At 38.2% G+C, this 22,695-nt stretch overlaps 2 protein-coding genes across 4 annotated transcripts; both read right to left on the bottom strand.

Moving 5' to 3' along the window:
* Nucleotides 1–473: 473 nt before the first annotated feature.
* LOC102897168 (torsin-1A-interacting protein 2) lies at nucleotides 474–18,337 on the bottom strand. Of its 3 annotated transcripts, XM_025043895.1 has the most exons (6): nucleotides 18,203–18,337; nucleotides 12,564–12,732; nucleotides 10,021–10,199; nucleotides 7,554–8,060; nucleotides 5,319–5,420; nucleotides 474–4,646 (listed from the first exon to the last, which is right to left on the bottom strand). In XM_025043895.1, the coding sequence occupies exons 3-6, from the start codon at nucleotides 10,052–10,054 to the stop codon at nucleotides 3,883–3,885; spliced, it is 1,407 nt and encodes a 468-aa protein (XP_024899663.1). In that variant the 5' UTR covers nucleotides 10,055–10,199; nucleotides 12,564–12,732; nucleotides 18,203–18,337; the 3' UTR covers nucleotides 474–3,882. The 3 variants fall into 3 exon arrangements, with proteins under 3 accessions (XP_024899663.1, XP_006907837.1, XP_024899665.1); XM_006907775.3 differs by lacking the exon at nucleotides 12,564–12,732; XM_025043897.1 differs by lacking the exons at nucleotides 12,564–12,732; nucleotides 18,203–18,337 and adding an exon at nucleotides 15,986–16,100.
* LOC102896926 (torsin-1A-interacting protein 2) lies at nucleotides 15,800–18,208 on the bottom strand. The gene has a single exon (XM_006907774.3). The coding sequence runs from the start codon at nucleotides 17,706–17,708 to the stop codon at nucleotides 17,313–17,315; it is 396 nt and encodes a 131-aa protein (XP_006907836.1). The 5' UTR covers nucleotides 17,709–18,208; the 3' UTR covers nucleotides 15,800–17,312.
* Nucleotides 18,338–22,695: the final 4,358 nt, after the last annotated feature.

The following is a 22,695-nucleotide window of genomic DNA, read 5'->3' as shown; positions in this document are numbered from 1 at the left end:
CCGTGTGTTAGTTGGAAATGAGTTTTAATAGCCCAGTCTCAGTCTGAATGAGGCAAATTTAGGCTACAACCTAACACCTAAGTTTAATATAAATAGAAATAAGGCATATTTTAAAGTTACCTGGAGAAACTGTTTTCCATTTAATTCTCTCTAGAATTGGTAACATCTTTTTCGCAAACATATCATTATTCACAAGTATGTGACTCCCTAAGCCTCAGTATTTGATAATGTCAGACACCTTTAGAAAAATTTTTAAATAATCATTTTGTATTTCCACGGGTTATGATAAAGAGATTTGTAATCAATAATATTCACAATACATATATAGAGAGAAATATCACCAGTGATACAGTGTGCAGTGTACTTTAATTTTGAAAAAAAATCCATTATGACTTTTCAAAAAATTTTAAAATGAAATACATTATGCTCAGTGAACAAAATATTAAAATGAATACTGGTATTTAACTACATCCTTGACTTGAAAAACAGATTAAAAACTGCTTTTATTAAATGAAGTATTGAGGGCTTTACAATGATGTACTGGTTTATTCTTATACTTATTATATTTTCAACTGATGAAAAGTTTTCACGTTGCTGTTTATTTTTTTACAAATAAACTGTACATGGATGTAAGCTTTATTCCCATTAAGTGATGACCCTAACCAAATATAATAATTATATTTTCTGTGTAACATTTGAAGATCATATTGCTAAATTATTATCACTTTCACCTGCTCTATTTGTTTGTTATACGTATTTTAACAAATACTCATTATGCTTCCTGTCTTTAACAGATAAAAGTATAAATCACACAATTAAAAAATGTGACAGGGTCAGAACCACCTTAGCAGCTAGCACCGTTCACCTGGGTTATTAGCAGCGGGGGCAGCGGGTCAGAGGTGCTCTTGGCTTTACTCGCCACCATGAGCTTGGAGGCTTTCATGTGAAATGCATTGAAATTATTTTATTGATTTTAAAAAATAGAAATGTTATCACTGCCTTTAGTGATACGAATCCCCTGGAACTTCTCTGCCAACCCTTGGAAATTAACTAGGAAACCTAAAATTTACCCCACAGGGAAATTTACCCCACAGGGAAAAAAGCTCAAGTGCAGAGATAATTTCTGATTCCATCAGGTGCTTCTAGAACTCTGGTATCAATCAAGAAGTAATTTATATCAATAAGTAATGTAATGAGAGTTGCTCTACAATAATAATTAAACAGTGATGTTTAGGTATCATGTATTGGTCATTTGCCCACAAGTCATTATTCTAAGTCCAATAAGCAAACTTATCTATTATATAGTAATGAAAGATGAACTACTAGGTATACAAGAAAATTTGGAAATTTGAAAAATGTAAAAAATAGAAACAATTCAGTAGAAATTACCCTAAGTACATTAGATAATAAATTTTAACTATTTGTATGTTTAAAAATATAAAGTTTTATGCTTTAAAAATAATCATTTTATTTATGAGAAGACCCAGAGCTAATATACTGCTCTTTTTTAAAATGATTTTTGAAGTAGTGGACAGAAAACTAACAACACTTTCAGTCGATTGCACTTATACATGGAAGGAGAAGTAATTTTTAACAAAGGCTAAACAGTAAAAAAAAAAAAAAAAAAATTGTGACTTTTTGAAATTTCCTTTTCTAAACTATATTGAAAGGAAGTGATGAAAAACCATATTCAACTGAATGAAGAAATAAGAATCTTTGTTTCAGCTATGATCTGAGTCACTGGTCACTGACAGATTCGATATGCATACTTCAGACTGGTTCTTTAGAGCCCTGAGGTAGCACAGGTGAGCTGGCCAACATGACAGCTCTACAAGGCACCATTGGTTTCTGCGATGTAATGCTAGGATCTGAGATCTAGAAATACAGAAAAAGATTGAATATGGTATATAGATTTTTCTCCAATTTCCTCTGAGTTTATATTGGATTGATATTGGTATTATGTTCACTGTGCTTTAACTTTGCATCCGGGCAGGTCTTTCCTCTACTCTGTTGCAAGACCCCTTCACAAAGTCCCAAGTGAAAAATAGTTCCTATAGGTGTGCTCCTCCTCAGCTGAGTACAATGTAAGCCTCGGTTAGAACAGATTTGTGCTTTTTTCCTGTGACAAATATTTTCAGATTGTTCCCCCACGTCTTCGTGATCTTTTAGGTATCAATAAAGATCACTATTATCTTCCTACTGTTTCTGAAACTCCTTCCATACTTTAATCATGTGATTTCTTTTCTCTATTTTCATAGCAGCAGAGAGGCCGAAACCTAACTGAAAGAGTCCAATAGCTGTTGAACTATTCCAGGACCATAATGATAGTTCCCAGGGATGCCATATAATGGCACAGACCCTTCATTAGGTCAAGATCATTTACTAGAGTTCTACTTTCAGAGCTGGAACGCAAAAACAAACAACAAACAAACATCCTACTATCTCCATGAACACTGTTCTCAATCTTTCTTACAATCACAGAACATGGTCCAACAATTAATATTGGCCATAGAACCTCTTAGAAGCTATTTACCATTTCTGCTTCCTCTCACTAAGTGTGACATCGCTTGTATTTCTCTCATTGTTAACCTAAAGGTAATTCTAACTAGCAGGTCAAGAACTGAGATGCATTATATAATGTTCCATCACTGCTTAATAAGTAAACAGTATGGCAAAGTTATGCTAATGTACCTATATAAAACCTGTTCAATTGGTATTAAAATCTGTTCTGCTTAGAGGATACTCAAACTCTCATCCAAGCAATTACAAAATTCCAATCAAGGGAGACAGAAATGATTAACAGAAATTAACAAAAGTATCAGAAATATGCTAGTAAATACTTTAAATATTCTGTTTATCTGTAGGTCTTTGTCTTTCATAAAAAATGTATCTATAATAAACCTATATTTCATCCTCTTCCTACACATGAGTTCTATCTAATACATTCATTTGTTTTACCCATTTCCTATCTTCTAAGATATTTTCTCCCTCAGTCGGTGGTTTTCAGTTGGTCATTATCAGTGTAAGTCTTTGTTCCAATTAAGTCTTATGAAGAATCCCAAAATATGAAGCAGTCAACGCAGAACTGCTCTCACACAAAGGGGAGAGGGCCAGCAGACACAGCTTGAAAATCACTGCTCTGACTAGTTCAAGAAAGCTGAAGCAAAGAGATGGTCCACTGGAATTTCTTCATTTCCAATGATTACAATCCCCCCTCCCCCGCATTGTTTTCAATTTTTAAGAACATTTCTTGATTATAGCTGCTTTTACCTCAGCTCATTAAAAGAAAAAAGGCACAGTGCCTTCCATATAGTATTTAGCTAAGCGTTTGAATTCAAATGTCCTTTTTTCATACTATTCAAAAGTGCAAATTAGTATAAAATGTAATCCCACAACTAGGCTATTAAAATGAGTTTTTAAAATATTTAACATGTGATAGAAAACATTTTTTTTTAATTATCATTGCTTCATAACTGTAATTGCTCCAGCCCAAATACTCACCAAAAGGCTTTCTAGAGTCTCAAGAAAACAAAAACCACTCTGTAGTTACTCTGAGAAGATTATTTTTCTGTGCAATAATTCTGTTGCTATATTTTCGGATTAAAAAAAAATCCTCAGTGATATATACCACGTTATATTTCAAACCTGATTTGCTTGAAAGTCAAGGAAAAAAAGTCAGGTCAACTTTTAGCGTTGTCAAGTTTAGATTAGAAAAAGTTTACACAAAGTAAAAAATAAAATTTTTTTCCTAAAATGAGCTCATTTATGCTTTTCAGGCAGTTTCCTCACATTCGTCAATCTCCTTCCACATAAACGGAAGGCTTTTAAACTGACTTTCTAATGAACCCACATGCCACTCCCATAGCCAGCCCTACGCCCGGCTCACAGCAGGCAGCCCTGTTCTTCGATGCTCCTCACCGGCTGGACGGGCAGCACCAGGTGGGAAATCCGGCTCCACAGCCCACTCAGTTTGTCCGAGTCCATGTGGTTGAAGGAGCTGGGAGTGTTGGAGTTGGTAAACCGGGCCCAGAGTAGATCTCTCACTTTTTCTTCAGTTTCCCTTGGGCCGACGCTGGCTTCTAACGTGTCCTCCTCTAGGAGAACGGTCAGGACCAGGGCCACGTCTTTAAAGGCGGCGTTCTCGTGGTCACAGTACTTGTAGAAGATCAAGGTGGAGCCTGCAGGAAGGGACTCAAAGCGGTGTACCACAGCAGCCTTCCGGCCCTTCTCAAAGCCAGAGCTCAGCAGCTTGTCCACCGATAGCTTGACCACGTCACTGTCCTGCAAGGTCCTTCCAGTCCCATCAATCTGGATGGCAGAGACCTTCTGGGAAGAGGTGTAGGCATCTGCCACGTGGTGGCTCAGGCACTTCAGGGTCTCTCTCCCCTCTCGCGCTGCTGTAAATATGATGGTGGCCGGCTCGGTAGGGTTGGAGGCATTGAGGTGCTTCTGGAGAAACTTACGCCCTCTCTGCCACAAAAAGGAACTCTGGCCTGGAAATTTATCCTTCAGCTGGCTGAAGTGAGCCAAGAAGGCCTCCAAAGCTGGATTATTGGCCGCTTGCTGTGTTGGAGAGGAATAGTAGCTACGAGCAGCAAAGCTTAGCAAAACGGGAGTCATAACCAGGCAACCAAGAAAGATGAAGCCTGTCAGAGAATGGAAAAATAGAAGAAAAAATTAGAGAGAGAGCATGAGTCCGAAAGAAAGCCTGCGGTAAACTGAAATGAAGTAGAGAAACCGTTAGATTTTACTGGCTGTGGTTTCTTTTGCCAAAATCCTTTAAACTTTCTGCTCTTAAAATCTACCAGATATACTTTTTCTCTGCTTTCTTAGATTTAATTATTTTAAGATACAATACCTTTGCTAAAAGGAAAAGCTAAGTCATATATTTGTTCTATAATATGTTGCTACAGTATAATATAAAGATTCAGAAATGAACCATCAGTATCTTCTTCCACCTTCTCAAAGTACCTACTACATGTTAACAGGCCATTTTTTCTAACGCGTCAAAATGTAAAAATGCCACTTGAGAAGTTAAAACTCTCTAATTGAAAAGGCAGTTTCAGTTTCTTGTTTATAAAATGTCTTTCCTCCAGTGGGAAATCCCATTTTGTTATGGATGGCATGTAACAGCCAGTACCCCTAAAGAAAAAAATCCCGAAAACTCTATTGCTCTATTTTTAGAATTACTTTACTTTCTTTAAAAAAACATATTAAAACAATGTTAAAACTGTGTAAGACTGTAGATTTTCTAGAGATCTTCTCTGAGCATTTCTGAATATGAATCAATACTGCAGGGACACCCGTTTCATACCTACCATAGCACCAAAAATCCTTTTTATCAGTCTTTCTTATGGAATCCTGTGCATTCTCTTTGTTTTCTTCCAATTTTTGTGTTTCTTCTTGATGACTTTCAGCTTCTGGAGGAAAAAAAGAAAAACCATTATATTTAGCCAGTACACTGATGAGTGTGTATACCTCTTACCAAGCCAAAGAATTGTTTGACTGAGAGCATTTCTATACTTTGTAAAATTTTCTTTTATGCAAGGGGAAGTTTTTTCTTGTCTTTTCCTTAAGGCTCACTATTACTTTTATTCTACTTAGAAGAATAAAATGTAGTGCTACAAAATTCATTTAAGGATACTGTTGCTACATTCACGGTTCCTTCCTGGCCCTTACAACAAGGATGAAGAAGCAGCTTCCTAATATTGCAGCCAAACCTATCCAAAATGTGATTTAACAAAATGTACAAAGTTAAGAAGTGATGTAAGAAATGTCAGCTGTACACAGGACTCGGCATCTCAGGGCAAAGATGCTCTAATCTCAGTGTCTGAGTCCCACACGGCTCCACAAGGCCCCCAAGTATACAAACAATGAGGGCACTAAGTTTAGAGACAGGAGAGATTACTGTGCAGTTGCAAAACAACCCACAAAAGCAAATTTGAAATTCTTAGTGAAGGAAGTATACTAAGAGTTTACTAAGCAAGGAATACAAGGTTAAGAAAATTTATCAACTACATAAAAATGTAGGTGATGGGGTGACACATCCATCTGAAAATGTGTGGGCGTAAAGGAGGGCAGTATTTTGTAGCACTCTGAGCTAAGTCAACCTAGAGTCTAGTTGTGGGCTTGACCCCAGGCAGGCACCTCATATAACAGTGAAAGCTAAGTATTGCCCACAACCCTTACCGGAAAAACAATTCAAATAACATACTCCATTAACGTAAAAAAGTAGAATCATCTTCACCTTTAAAGGATAGTTCATTTAGTCATATTACACCAAAAGAGATTTTTAAAATATCATATTACAGAATTTCAGGACTGAAAGGATCTTTAATGAACACCTGCTCCAGCCCCCTACCTTACCTATCACGACAAAAGGGCCAGGGATGTTAAGGGCTTTGCGCAAGTCACATAAAGAGATGAGGCCGAACCAAGATCAGAACAAGTTTTCTCATCTCCTAGATTAGCTCATACCGGTGGAATTTTGATGGCAGATAATGGTCCATATAAATCTCATTCATTCTTTCCTTTAACAAATATTCACAAAGGTGCCACAGAAACACAATGAAGAGAGAAACGGTCCTTGCCTTCACTGAAGTCACAGACTATTTTAACGAAACATATTTGAGATCAGTCATTGATTTATAGTGACACATGAATTTCTAGCCCTCTGTCAAGTCCCTGATGAACAGAATGTCTTATATTTTACAATCCTTTGCACCGACAAATAGGCATTCCAGACTGAGCTCTTCAGAGTACTTATAAAATACAGATCCACACCTACAATCACAGGCCAGAGCTGGACAAGACCAGCCGGGTATCACCTGGTCCAACTTCATCCTGCAGGTAGGAAACTGAAATACCAGAAGTTAAAGACTTGCCCAAGGTCACCCAAGTTAGCAAGCAGGAGGGCGACAACTGGAACTCGTGTCCCTTGAGTTCCAGTAAGGACTCAGCACACTGTAACTATTATCATCCTAAGGCAAGATATAGTGCTTTTTCTCTAACGTACAAGTGGGGAAAAACAGATACAGAGAAATTAACTGATTTGCTCAAAGTCCCATAAAACTGAAATGACTGTGATGTGGGTACTGTACAGATCGATGTTGGTTTTTAAATATCCCCATCTCTTGATTTTTGCGGTATTTTGTTTCCCCCCCAAAATAAAAGATTTTTAAAATTATAAGTGAAAACATGCTCCTAAGAAATATTTAAAAAAGCAAAAAAGGCCAGAGGTGAATTTTTAAAAAGTTATACACTTTTTTCTTTTATCATGCTGCATTAATACAAACAGTAGATAAATAAAAATGTTTAAAAAAGCAGTTTATGTGTGGGAAGTAACTCAATGTAGTGGAAATGAGCTGATCTAGGAGATAAGAAACCTCATTCTAATCTCGGCTCTGTCATATCCCTTTATGTGACCTTGGGCAAGGCCCAAAGCCCTTAATCCTAGGAAGGAAAGAAACATTCTCTGAAAAGAAGGACCCTGACCTATGCGGTGTTCTCAGTGATAGCGCAATACAAAACAGAAGTTCAGTGGGTTCTCTCACCTGGCACCAGCAGCCGCCTCCTCAGTGTCCCCTGGCCCTCCAGCTCTGCACTGGAAGGACCAGGACTCTGGGCGCCCTGGGGGTCTACGGCAGGTGGCTCCTGTGAAGCTCCCGGTCTGTCGCTTGCTTCCTCAGGGAGGGCTACAGAGCTGCCCCCTAAGTGTGCATCTGCTTCTCCTGCCTCGTCCCTAGGAGACGGGCTGGGTTCTGGGTGCCAGGGCTCTTCGCCCACACTTTCTGGTGAGAGCTGACACCCTTGTTCCCCATCCTGAAAACTCTGGTTGGACTCCGGTTCTGTTTTATCCTTTGGATGTTCCCCAGAATTTGTTTCATCTGGACCGCATGCATGATCACTTCCTGAATCTATTGTTTCTACCTCTGGGTGGTCTTTGGGGGGACCAGAGGCGGGGTTAAGAGTCTGAGCTTCTTCGGTGGTACTTGCTGTAATTGTGGTCTCCTGTGCCTGAGAATGTATCGATGGGTCATTTTCCAAATCCTTTTGAGAGTCTATTGAGATAAAAATTTATAATTTTTATTGAAAAAAATTCCCTTATTTTTTTGTACTTTAACAAGTTCCCTGATAAATAGTAACATTTATATAGATTTTTTTTATGGTTTGCAAGGCATTCTTCCTAAACATTATTTCTCTTGATATCCACTAAAGAAGATTAAGACAAACATTTATTACCACATTAATAAATCTAACAAATAATACTAACGTAAAACTATTCTGCATGACGGAATCAACTTATAGTTGCATTAAATACATCCTCTTCCCTACTGAAATAATGGATCTAGGCAATTGTCATCAACGGCAACCAAATCCATTGCCGCCACCCCTGGGGGAGGGGCAGGAGTAAACAGAGGAGTTGGTGCTGAACCCACTGATCAATCTTAACATCACAAAAAGAGGGAAAACCAGATGTCATGAACCTCCCCATTCATTGCGAAAGGAAGTACACTATACCACCTAGAAAGTATTCCTGCAAAACAACTGAACCTGAACCTGATCGTGCTTCTAGAGCTACCCACCAGTATCCAGCAAAACACAGGGATAGAGAAATGTATTAAATTATGCCTCAGGAATGTAATCGGCAAAACCCAGAACATGAGACATGCCAAGGGACCAACGACTGTTTCTTAAGTAACAGCAAGGAAAAAACAAAAATGCAAGAAAAGAAAAAAAGGAGGGTCACCTATCGATTAAGGGAGACTTCAGAGACACATCAGCCAAATGCAGCGTGTGGGCCACACTGTTTCGATCCAGTGTCAAAGAAACCAGTTGTTAAAGAAATATTTCTAAGACAGGAAAATTTGAATGCCAGATATGTGATGAAACTAAGAAGCTTTTGTTCATCTTTAGAACGATAAAGGTACTATGAAAATGTTTTTAAAAAAGAACCCTTATCTTTTAGAGATAAGTATTCAAGTATTTTTATGGCTGAAATTATATGATGGCTGGAATTTTTCACTTAAATGATGCGCGGGGAAGGAGAAGTGAGGTCGGGTAGAGGAAACCGCAGGGGCCACGTGCCAACAGAGGCCGAAGCTGTTTGACAGCTACATGGGCTTCATTTCATCCCTCTACTTTTATATATGTTTGAAACTTTCTGTAATAAAGCTTAAAAATACTAAAGCAACCTACAAGAGACAACAAACACAGTATGTGATCCAACTGTAAAGAGAAAAAAAAAAAACCCAGCTGTGAAGAAAAAAAAAAAGAGTATCAGACAACTGGGGAAATGTGTGACTACTCAATGGATATGTGATGATATTAAGGAATAACTATGCATTTATTTTTTAGGTGTGATAATGCTATTTTGGTCTTTTTTTTTAAATTAACTTTAAGAGATATAAACTATTTACAAATAAAATGATGTTATGTCTTAGAGTCACACTTAAATATTCCAAGACAGCCCAAAGACAACATTATGTATATAATAGCTGAAGATAGACGTTGAGTACATGGGGGTTCGTTATACTGTTCCACTTCTATGTATATTAAAAACATCCTTAGTAAAAGATTTAAATGAATATGCCCTTCTGCTCTTCTGAAAAATCAACTTCACATTTTACCTTCTTTGTATATCCTATATATACACATATGTAGGATGAATTTAAATTTCATCTTTCTCTATCATTGAAAGATCCCCTCTAAATATATACCACGTCAGTTTTCTTGATTTTTAGAAATAAAGATTTGTCTACCATCTTTTTTTTAAGATTCACTGCATTTTTCCAATACCAACCAATGATCAAAAACATGAATCTTACTTATAATTAAGGTCTGGTAAATTATGGTAAAATTCAATAATTATTTTTTTATTCTAATAACGAATTAATCAAGTTAACTTAAATTTTTTTTTTTTACTTACAAATTTCAAGTTTCAATAATCAGAAATTTTCTGCCTCAGCACAGCCCTAGTTCCCTACAGCACAAACCTCAGTGCTGCACAGACAGTCTTACCCTCTGGAGAATCCCTAAGTCCTCTGTCTGCCATGTTTGCGCTCTTTCTCTTCAGACTTCGGGATTCTTTTCGTTAGTGTCTGGTTTTCCTTGCAAAGATGTCTTGTTTTCTTCTTGACTCAAGTCCCAACAGACTCATGCTTCCCGTGGACCCAGGAAACAAGGCATATATACAGTAACTAAAATAAAATGGAAAAAAATTAATGATTTTTTATTCCTACATGGGTGAAATGCCACCTTCAGCCTTAGTTATTAAATCTGTTTAGTTTGATTAATTATTTCCTCCCTGAAACCTTTTCTAGTGAAGAAAAAAATGTTGTCTGGCTTTCTTGAGGATCACATTCCACATCCAAGACTACAAATAGAAAAAAGAAAAAAAGCTTCATATTATTAACCTTGAATGCCGTAACCTCCCAACACATTCCAGTGTGGTTGAAAGGACGTAAAAAGTAAGACCAAGTGACCAGAATCTTAAAGAGAACATCTATGAAATTGAAATAAAAAGTAATTCCAAAAGTGGAAATTTAAGTCACTGCTGAATTCATCACCAGAGTTCCTTTATGTCTTCAATTTCGGTCCCATATCAATTTCTCAGAGTGCCTGTCACAAGCTTTCACTTATCCTTAACAAGTAAGTGCACAGGGGCTACCTGCAAACCAAGATGGCTGCCTTGGACCTTGGAGTAGGAAATACACATTTGGAGTTGTATCACTGACTTCTCAGCGGCATTCTTTTGTAAAATAGAGACATATGTCTGTATACAATGGCTTTTCAGGCAGTGCTCAAAGAATACCGATGTATAAATTAATATGAACTACATACAAAAGGAATCAAAATCAGAAGCAATTTATAAGCAATAAAAAAATTTATCGTTTTATAGTTAAATCTTATTCTTTGTCAAAAACGATACTTTCAAAAGTTACTTAACCTTAATTATCTGTTAAAAAAAATGATTAAGGATTGTTATGAGGGTTAAATACAAAAGTATACGTGATCCTCAGAAAATTAAGAATAGAACTACCATATGATCCAGCTATTCCACTTCTGCAGAGTTGTCCAAAGAATATGAAAACACTAATACGAAAAGATAAAGGCACCTGTACGTTCATTGCAGCATTATTTATAATAGCCAAGATATGGAAACAACCTAAGTGTCCACCGATGGACACATATACATAATGGAATACTACCCAGCCATAAAAAAAAAAAGAATGAAATCTTGCCATTTGTGCAACATGGATGGACCTTGAGGGTATTATGCTAAGTGAAATAAGTCGGACAAAGACAAATACCATGTGATTTCCCTCATGTGGAATCTGAAACACACACACACACACACACACACGAACAAATGAAACAAAACACAAACTCCTAGATCCAGAGAACAGATTGGGGGAGGGGGTCAATTGTATGGTGAAGGATGGGATTCCTAGTGGTGATCACTTTGTAGTATATACAGATGTTGAATTATAATGTTGTATACTTTGAACTTATATAATGTTATATACCAAGTTTACCTCAATAAAAAACAAAAATGTATATATTTGTGAAAGAGCTTTGTGAAGCATTACATTTTGAGAGGCTAGCCAACTAGCCTTCTTTGTATCTTTCTCACAGCACAATTTTATAAAATTTAATTTTATAAATTAAAAATTTAAATCCCAAATGCCTAGCGCAGTGCCTGGTGTAGAGTAAGAACTCCATATTTTAATTGAAAAGAATATGAACGAGCGAATGAGTGAATGAATGGATAGAGTGGTGCCAATTACAAACTGGAAGGGAAGGGAGGAGTTAGAGACAAGTCTTTCTGCTAGTGTAGATCCGTGGACTACGGTGATGAAAAACAGACCAGGGGTTCCTGGGGGAGGAGGCACTGACTGGAAAAGGGCACAAGGAAACATTTTGGGGCCATGAAAGTGTTTCCCATCTGTACTGTGGTGGTTACACTTGTTATCCAACTCAAAATCTCTACATTTTATTTTGTAGAATATCCTCAATCGACTTTATTTCAAACAGACAGAACTGAATGCTTTCAAAAATGTATTACTTGGTAACTAGGTTGCAGCCAATAAACAATCTGCAAAGGAACCATCACAGGTATTTCTATCATCTTACAAATGCTCAGTATACACCTTTTTTGTCTCAAGGCACACATCGTTACTGTGGCCCATTTCGTTTGAGTCCTCTGTAACGCATCATGTTCGTACGCCCATAGCTGAAGCAGTTTGCCCTCCAGGCTGCAAAGAAGAAGTGGTACAGCAGCCGTGGAGCTTGACACATTCTCACAAGAAGTCACATCTCCTGGGGGATCTGGAGGCCACTATTCCAGAGGCAGGTCAGTCTTGAACACAGTCCAATCCATACCTGGCAGTGTATATACTAGGAACCTCTGAACTGCATAATGGAAGTGAGGCAGAGCCTCAGCCTCATGGAAATGGGATGTTGGAGACTTTCTGCATCCGTAGGAAAAACCATTCCATAAGTATGTCCAAAAAAAGAATAACCTTTGACAGAGTATTTTGCAAAAAGGAACTGATGAAGACCCGTGTGCTTCATATGGCACAAGAAACATGTATGTTCAGTGAGTCCCTTTTAAGTTCGATTGTGTGACATGTTGGTTTTCAGCGCCCCATACGCAGAGATTACGATGATTCATTTTTCCACTTAAATATAACAGGTTCATCACTGGCAGTTATCCACTTTCCGGTGACCCTGGAATGTGCAAGAGAACTTTTATCATTTTGCTTTAACTGTCTCCATGAGGGCCTGAAACAGATTAAAGCAGTAAGGTTTTATTCTCCATTTATGGAGAATGCACCAGATGGTAGGTCAACAGATGCATTCCTTAATTTTGATGTCCTGGGACTTCTCTCAAAAGGGATAGAAATTTGCCTCACTACTTCCTCTGCAGATGCGGCTGCCCTGTGCACTGTCTTTTATGATGTACCCTTTCTGCTCCATGTCATTGTACCTATGGTCATGCTTTGACAACCTGGTAGGTGTTTGTTGTCTGGTATACCGAATGACCTTTGCACCGCAGTAACACAATCAAGTTTAACATGCTCCAACATACAAAATTAAGTATTGTGTGGATAATGCTACAAATTGATGTATATTACATTTATATATAAATGTTACTGAGTAATAACGTTTTGAATGCCCAATATTTTTATTGCTTTGTACATTTTTAAAAAAAAAAATATATATATATATATATACATAAAATAAAAATTAAATACGTAAACAGGAAGGATATACATCAACTTCCATTTAGTGCTTGCTTCTGCAGAGGGAAGGACAGGAATTGGATGAGAACAAGAACGAGATTCAACTGTACCTGTCAAGTATCTTTAAAAAAAAACTGAGGTAAATGTGACAAAATGTTAATGTTATATCTGGGTACATAGGTGAATGCTATTGTCAGTACTTTCCTATGTATTTGATGTAGTTAATTTTTAAAATGAGTAATAAATCTATGGGGAAAAGAATCAAAAGGAAAGGCCCGTAATGGTAACTGAGCCCACATACAATGAACGTGTGTTAAAGAGGCACCATTCAACTACAGTCTGCCATAGATTTTGTTACAACCAGCTGGGAGGAGAGAGGGCAAGGAAAACCTGCCTGTGAGAACAAAATCAGAGCTGGGACAGCAGTAGGACCCCTCACCCAACCTCTCCTCCATCCTGAAAACCTCTAGTGTCGCCATGGGGACCAGGGAGGAGGAGGGGATGGGATGGAGACCTGGAGAAGACCTGCAGAAGGAAGAGGCAGGTATCAGGAAGCACTGGTCTCTGCAACACTAAGATGTAAATCAAAAAGAGAGAGAGATTAAAAGTCTAGCAGCCAAGAAGAACGAAAGAGAATCAGTCAATCCAGGATGGTAGTTTAGATATAAATGCCATCATGACAGATGCATGGCAGTCAGGGCGAAATACATGTGTATATGTACATATGTGTGTGTGTGTGTGTGTGTGTGTGTATATATATTTTTTTTCTATTTTTAAACACTTATTTTAGTGAAGGTTGCCATTTTAGGCTACGTTCAGCAAATATCTTGGCCCTCAAACAATCTGTAATCCTGCTGTGGAGATAAGTAACATATAAAACATACATGACAATAATAACTAACATTTATTAAATGCCTTTTTTGGGGCCAGGCAGCAAAGCGCTTTATGTATTAACTTATTTGATCTTCATAATAATCTTATGACGTATGGACTATGATTATTCCTTCAGTTTTACAGATGAAGAAACTGGATACAGAAGTTAAATCACCCAAAGTCATTCAATTGTGTCAGAATTCGAAGACAAACCCAGGTCAGCTGGCTGCAAAGCCATCATTTCTCCTCTATAATAAGCAGTTTTCAAGTTGTTCCCAAGATTCCAGGGAGAATCAAAGGCTGCTGGGGGAAGCTGAAGAGATGGGAAAGGTATGACTCATCTCGCTTTTACAGATATCTGTTATCATGCTGATAGCCACATACTCTTTGGATGTCATGGAATCTGTTTTGGCCTGGGCCTGCCTGCTTGCCTGGGGTTCCTTTAACTTAAGAGATGAAATCTTATCTGTCACCCACAAGCCAGGACAGCCTTCTCTTTAGCAAATATTTTCTTCCCCACCTGCCCAAGCATATTTCCATTAACCTTCCACTCCCAGGTCTGCCATAAAATAACAGGAAGTAGTTCTAAGTCATTTTAAACAATGGCCACCATTCTGCATAGGTATTATCATATCAATTCCTCCACAGGTATGGAAGTAGAGATTGGTATGGCTCACATAATCCAAAATAATGGATAATGCTCCAGATCATTTGTCATGAAAATTAATTTTAGGAACATACTTATACTTTAAAATTCATTATTCAAAACTATTAAGTGGAGTACTCTAGAATAATCTACACCATTTTAAGCCAAGTGTAGCCATATTGAAAAGACCTAAGCTACAAAGTTTTCTAAAATTTCTCCCTTGTTCGATTTTGAACTCTACCATATGATGTTATTTCTGAGAGATACCATGTAACAGGTATGGGATAATATAATCACATCTGAAGGCAAAGTGCCCTTCTTAATGTAATATTAAAGTATTTTTGATTCCTTTCTCTTGCCCACATACTCACATATCTTATAATGACACCACACAAAACTATCTGTAAGGACTACAAGTCCTATTAATTAATGAGAAAAATGGGACTGAGTTGTAACCTGAGATGTCAACAGTGACCTTCCGTCTGGCATGAAATCTCTTTATATGTCACCAGCAAAGTACAATAATTATCCCCACCTTGCAGTATGACGAGGACTCAGTTCCCATCCTTTTAAGCCAGATAACGAAGTATCATGGACGTGCTGCTATTGTATTTCTCAAAGTATGGTTCTTACAGCACCTGCACGAGAGTCTCCTAAAGCACTGTAAAATACCCTGTGAGCAAGCTAAGGAACCAAAGTTTCTGTAAGATCAAGATCACTTTTGACAAACTTATGTAGGTACTGACTTGAAAGTCAATGGTATAAATTCATTTAATTTGTCTTTACTATTAAAAAGAAGAGAATGGTTGAAACAAAAAGACCTTTTCTCTATTTTGCTGAAAATTACAATTTCACATATGCAGAGTATTTCTTAGTATGTATGTGAAAAAATCTAGGGGACAATAATATTGCTCATAACACCATCCTCAAAAGCAGTACCTCTAAGTAAATGTTTAATTTTTACAGTGAGCTTTAGGATAGTGAAGGAGTCTTTAACCAAGGGTTAATGATAAACTAACTAGTCTTCACGCAGTTTAGCAGTCCACACAGTTTATTCAGCAATATGACAAGCGAGAGAGAGCTTCCATCACGATAGACATAAGGCAGATACAGGGTAGATCTCTGGAGTACATTCTTTATACAGACTAACAAATAACTTTAGGTTTCGCAACATGTGGCAGGCATGATTTGTTGCATACAACAGCCATTCATTCCTCACCTCTTCCTTCCTGAAAGTCCTGATTTTATTAGAAGACAATGTGCCTTACCCAGCCGCTGCCAGCCCCGTTCCCCTTTGCCTGGCTTCCCGGGCCTCCTTGTGAACCAGTACCTGCTAATGAGATGTAAGAAGAAGTCTGTGAAAGACTTTTGAGCAAGATTTTCTTTTCGAATAAGGCAGAGACTTGTAATGAGAAAGCTTTTGCTCCCTACTTCCAGCCTTTGGGTGGGACTGAAATGCCTAAAGCAGCAACAAGCCACATTGTACTCACTGAGGACACTATGAGGACAAAAGCCAATGTGATAAGGACCCCAGCGGGAAAAACAGAAAGCATCTGGGACCTTGAGAACATTGTTGGGTTGCTACGCAAACAGTGGATTATCTAGCATCTTAAGTGGAATTTAAAAATTGTTCAGTGGCTTCTAAGATGTTTTCAACAGCTTTTTTTCTAAGTTTCATAACCCGAGCTCTGGTTCCAAGATTCTCGTGAACAAGTGAAGGCCAGAATGTGGCTCAAGTCCAGCAAGACCGTCCTAGTTTTAGGAAAGGTGCCTCCCTTAGACTGTTCATAACATACATGGAGTCGAGCTGGATGACCCCGTTTGTCACCTATGTCTTAGCACAGGTGCTTTTCCATTTCCAGGGAGGGACATTCTAGTCTCTGTTTATGTAGAGCCACATAAGTCTTGATAGTAGCATTTCTGCACGTTTCTGTGTAATCTGTGTAGGTGTTACCTGGTAGAATGCGATTTCTCTGGTGGTGACCAATTATCGATTAATGTCAAAGCCATACTGAGGCCAAATAGAGCCAATGAACAAATGATTATATGTGACTAAATCATGTATATATATATATAAAAAAATCATTGATTAATATATAAGAGGTGGAATTTAGAATAATGAAGTTTCTTATTAAAATATCTAGTAGTTTTACTGGAATGATCTAGAATCAAGCTACAAAGAGAATGCTCTCCCACAAAAGTTATCATTAGAGAGATCATTATGGTATACACAGCAGAGGGCCTCTCCAGAACTACCTTGTCATTTGTCAATAATTAGGCTGTGGAGCTTTTCAGGAGAGGTAAGCTAATTCCAAAACACAGGGAACATGAACAGTCTGGTTCTAGGTGAACAGTCTGGCTGAAATACTCATTAAATTCATGCTGAACAAAGTAGGTGTAAACCATGGTAGCAGATCCAACAATTTAAGCAGTTCCCCACAGCAGTGACAGTCTGGATCAGATTTAAAAGGAGTCATTTTTCCATCTTCCTTGGGCTACCAGTACAAAATCCTCTAGAGTCTCCATGATTTTAACTGTTTAGAAAATTAACTGCTTTGACCAAGTTTTTTGTTTAAGGTTGTGTCTGTCCTGGTCAAGATCAGCTGTAACGCAGGGTTAAAACCGGCTACTCTAGAGTCATGGATCCTTTTTCTAACCAGTGGAGGACCCAGAAGAAATGGGTGGCAAGCTTTTTCAAAGGTCCACCTGGTAAGATTCTGGGGCGCCCACTCGAGCGGGAAGGACCAAGGAAGAACAAGGCTTCTGTTAGCAGAATTATCAGGGTAACACTCAGGGCAATAATCAGCTCTGTTAATACGGTCTAAGAATACTTGGTAACATTCATTGGCAACAAGTTCTGTTTGGTACAACCAATGACCTAGTTCTAAACTAGGGAACCACTGCTGCCCACAGTCGGGGCAATGTGAATTATCCGAGAACATCTGGGCCTGCAGAGACAACACAGAAAGCAATGTAACAGTAAAAGGCAACAATGACAAGGAGAGACACGCAAATAACCAGTCCTATTACAGGTTTGGTTTAGCAATTTCTCAGTCCGACCACAACTAGTTGGAGAGAGTTAAATTTGGCTTGCACCTCCGTGCAATTCTTCAAGATTTCGTTGTCTATTTTTCACTCAATTGCAACTCAGTCTCTGAACTCAGGGACTGATCCACTCTATGTTATGAGTCACTTGCTAGGAGCACAGATCTCAAAAATGGCTCCTTCAAATCCCAGCTTCTCAAGAAAATATAGGGCTCTAGTCTAAATCTGTTATTTTTTCTTGTGTGTTAGTCAGCTGCTGATGTCATGCAGAGGCACGTGGCTCACTCTGCTTTGCTGGCAAGCTATTGTGTCTGCTTGGTCAAACAGAGATGCTGACAGGTCCAATGGGTCTTTGTGGGCGCTGGCACTCTTGCCGTTGTAATACACGTACCCAAGTCTTAAGGCCTTGGCACTTCACGGTGATGGAGCGGGGTCAGGAAAACCTGGGAGAGGCCTCTTGAGCGTGGATCCAATGCAGTCTTTCTTGGGAGGACCTTAGTCAGGACCCAGTCAGAAGTAGCTGATGTTGAGCTGGTTGATCTGAGAATCCTTCACATACCTGTAAATGATAACACTTCAGACGACTCATACAGGTTTTGAGTTGCTCACAATATTTTTAGAAACATGCATTTGTAAATCATTTGGGTAAGTCAAGGTGGATGACAACTGTCTCATGGGTTTCCCCATGACAATTTCATATGGATTCAAACCAATTTATCTGTTGGGAGTTATTCTTATAAGGGCACTAGGAAGGGTTTTGGTTTATTTTAAGATTCATACTAGCCTAATTATTTTTAGGACTGTTTCCTGTTTCTACTCCTTTTGCACTTTAGAAATAATAAGGTCTGTATAATCATGTTTAACCTGGTAGAACTTTTGAGATTTCTGGCATACATCTCTTCTGTGAAACGGGCACCGTACATGGCATTCCCATAATGTGTGTGTTGGATAATGTTAATAATGGTGATAGCCTTTCCATAGTTAAGACTCAATGCATCTAGCAAAAAGCTTACAAAACTATTAAATAATATTCTTAATACTAACAATAGGAAGTTGGATGAAATCCTTTTGAAGGCTGAAAAAGAAACCAAGAGGGGCACGTCTCACTGCCTACACCTAGTTTGATAGGTGTATGCACACTGTAAGTTTAAGAAGGCAAGTCCTAATGGTCTTGAGCTAGTCTTAGAAAATACTGAGCAAATCAGTTGGAATTTGCAGATGCTATCATCATCTTTGTAATCCATCATGGCCTGAATGTAACAAGTAAACAAGGTGTGTAGTAGGACCTATGGAACAACCAGAGAGCCACTTAGGGAGTGCCACGGGTCATCAGAGTACAGTGTATACCCTGACTTTGTCAAGCGTTCTTTTTGTGAATTCTGTGGCGTGACCCTGTGAGAGCATTGAAATGCAGGGAAGGCATGAGTGTTAAAACTGTATAAAGATTTGGCCTGAAAGGCAGAGAGGGCGTTACAGCCTTAGCTGTGGTCAGCCAAAGCATTTTCCTTAGCCTATCAACAGTAGTTGTGATTCTCAGATTTTAAAATGGCAAGTTTGAAAGGCAACTGAAGAGCAGCCTCCGACAGTGGTGCAACATGGGACCGATATTCTGATGAGAGCGCTAGGTGAGGTGGAATGGAGTCAGTGTAGATATTTTTTTTTTTGAGGTTATGTAACAATGTATGGGTGAGAGCTACCAATTCAGGTTCTCTGACAGTGAACAGCGGGTAGGGTTCCTGACTCGATAACCTTTGTGGTGACAACACAGAGTATAATGGATTTCCCTAGGGTCTACTGACAAGAGCCACCAAAGTGAAAGTTTCAGCCATTGTATTGGGAAATCGTGGGTGTCTAGTACATGGACATGTATATGATGATGAATAAACCCACAGGATCATGGAGTTTAACTTAGAAGTTAAGCAGTAGAGTTATATGACTAAATCTGACATTGAAAAGACAGAATTTTGGACTTTTAGAGTGAAAAAGGGAAACACATTTAAAACTACAAGATACTATTTCACATCCAGCAGGCTGGCAAAAATTGACCAGTTTACAATGGGGGCTCTACAGGTTCTAGACAATACCACTTCTCCCCCAGGACCTCTCCACGGGCATGGTCAAGAGGAAGCCCTAAAAGCTCCACATGCTCAGGATAAATCCACCCTTGTCTCAAACTTCATTTTGCCAGCTTCAAGAGTCGAGAAAGCCCTAGACCTCCAAGTATTCCTGAATCAAGAGAACTCTAGTGTACCATGTGCTCCAGACAAGGTCACCCTTCCCCTGGTCCTCTCAACCACTGCAGGCAAGAGTCAAAAGTGGGCCCCAAAGCACTGAGTGCTCAGAATAAGATACCTATCGCTAGCCCCTCATGCCATTCCTTAGCCTTATCACTGCTGACTGAGAGAGGAGAACCAAAAATGCTCCCGGCAACATTCTCAAACTCATGGCTTCACTACCATTATCTGCTTAAAAGCATTAGGACCAACGATTTCATCATACCTGTATCTCTTTCTGTCATCATCACAAGAAGCCCAAAGTTCACTCTAAGAGCAGAGAGATAGCATTTCCCCCTTTGCTTTATTAATTTTGTTACATAAAACTTGTACCATTTTGATATAGTAAATACTTTAGCTATTAGTCCCTACTAAAATATAGACTCCTTAGGAGTAGGGCTTTTTGTCTTTTTATTTACTGCTGTACATGCCCAGTAAACATTTCTTGAGTTAATAAATAGCAACTCGAATCCTTATACTCAAATGATAGGAACATAAATCAGTATGAACACTTTTGGAATTAATTTGGCATTATCTAGTAAAGCAGGAGATGAGCATTTCCTATAATTCAGTAATTCCACTCTTAGATTTTATACGCTAGAGAAATTTGCACATGTGCATCTAAAAACATGAATAAAAATTATTTATTCATGGTAGTATTGTGTATAATAGCAAAATAAGAGCTAAAAATGTCCATGAACAGTAGACTGGGCAAATAAATTGAGGTACTACCATACAATGGAATACTGTACATATAGACATACTCAAGGATATAATATTGAGCTGAAAAAAAGCAAGTAGCAGAATACACAGTTTCCATTTACATAAAGTTTCAATATATTGTTTAGGAATAAATATTTAGTAATGCTCAAGAGAAGAGAAAGATAAGCACAAGGATAATTATCACCTTGGATGGGAGAGGGAAGGAGATGGGTGCAAAGGGCAAGAGCATCTCGAAGGGCAAGAATGCTCGCTGAATCATAAATCCTAGTAGCTAACATAATCTCTATCCAATATCTTATAATTTAAAAAAGAGAATAGAGTGGAAATAGCAATGGGCTAGAAAAAGACATTAATAGGCAAAACCAAACTTTCACATTGTGGACAAAAAGAGTAGCAGCAGTTACTCTGCTCAGAGGCAAAGTGAATTACTGAAAATACTGAGGAAAAGAGGAGGTCTATAGACGGATTTGGGTCTTTGCTTTTCTCATAAAATTGTAAGCAACTGTTTCTTCACAAAAATAAGGTAAAAGAAACCTACCTAAAGCTGATATGGAAAAGAAAGTTTATCTTGACATAAAAGCACGCATCTGTATACAGGAAGGAAGCTGATTCACATGCTGCCTTTGTGCAAATTAGAAAAAGGCACGCTCAGGCTCAGGGCAAGGTACAGCCCAGAGAACCTCACTTGGCCAGGTAGTCAACAGTAATCCTGTCTGCGAGATAATACGCAGTAAGCAATGGCTAACACTTACTGAGGACAGCTATCTGTTCTAAGTACTTTACATGTATTAACTAATGTAATCCTTACAATCGTCTATTTAAAGAAACAGAGAGGGTGAGCAACTTCCTCAAGGTCACACAGGTCATCGAGAAATTAGTATCTGAATCCAGGCAGATTGGTTCCAGAGCCTGTACTCTTAGCTACTATAAAATATCACCTTTCTGAAACAGTGACAGTTGAGCTTAGAAAGCTTTCATAAGCTGTTTGCAGTTACAAGGAGACTCTTCAATTGTGTGTATATATTGAAATGGGCGTGGGGGGAAATTATCTCTCATAATTTTCTACTTCCACACAGAAAGGTCTAAGATAAGTTTCAAGAAGTCCTGAACCCCCTGAAATGACATGTAAATTTTTTTATACACACATATACATTTTTTTTTCTGGAAAGAAAGTACTATATACTTTCAGACTCTCGAAGGACTCTGAAATGGTTCAGAACCATCAGGTGTTACTTCCTTCCTCACCACTATTAGCTTTAGTCAAAAACAGTTGACTTGAGGTAAATATATGATTACTATTAGGCTTGTAGAAATGCTGAAAACGCTTAGAGAACCACCATTACTCTACCTATTATGAAACATAATTGTCTTGTTACTAATGAACCCACCATGTACTTACTAGGCCCAATGCCAAGGGCTATGGATACAGAGAGAAAAATCTTACAGAAAAAATCCGGGGAAACCGGACTGGAATCAATTTTAGGTAAAGGCTAAGGGCTTTTAGACAGATTTAAAAGAAAAGATTGCCTATAGAGATAATACAAAATTCAGGAAGGCCCACAGAAGCTGGAATGCCTTTATTTTCAAATAAACCTTCTAACCAATAAAAACAGACAAAAAAAACCAGAGCTTCAAGAACCTCTCTATTGCACAACTGCTACACAAAAGAAAAACACAAATCAGGTTTCTTGTGTGTGAGAACTAAAGTAAACTTAAGATTCTTCCTGAAACTTTATTAGAAGATGAGATTAGAAAATAGCACTTTAACACTAAAATAGAAAATGCAGTTTTATTTAATCCACTGAAATGAACATCTACTCACGATGGCAGCTTAATACATATTAAAATAATTATCTTCTCTAAATATTCTGATTCTGTTTCATTCTTT

This window comes from Pteropus alecto, unplaced genomic scaffold (genome assembly GCF_000325575.1).
Source record: "Pteropus alecto unplaced genomic scaffold, ASM32557v1 scaffold101, whole genome shotgun sequence".
Lineage (NCBI taxonomy): Eukaryota > Metazoa > Chordata > Mammalia > Chiroptera > Pteropodidae > Pteropus > Pteropus alecto.
The sequence above is the reverse complement of the archived record's forward strand: the minus strand, read 5'-3'. Positions and strand labels throughout refer to the sequence as shown.

What these genes read in the sequence shown, in the direction of transcription:
- LOC102896926 (XM_006907774.3), bottom strand. Translation starts at nt 17,708, where the DNA reads ATGTTCTCGGATAATTCACATTGCCCCGACTGTGGGCAGCAGTGGTTC.
- LOC102897168 (XM_025043895.1), bottom strand. Translation starts at nt 10,054, where the DNA reads ATGGCAGACAGAGGACTTAGGGATTCTCCAGAGG. An exon ending in GAGGCGGCTGCTGGTGCCAG is followed by an intron (nt 5,421 to 7,553) that starts GTGAGAGAACCC and finishes TTTTTCCTCCAG; the next exon opens with AAGCTGAAAGTCATCAAGAA. An exon ending in AAAGGATTTTTGGTGCTATG is followed by an intron (nt 4,647 to 5,318) that starts GTAGGTATGAAA and finishes ATTCTCTGACAG; the next exon opens with GCTTCATCTTTCTTGGTTGC.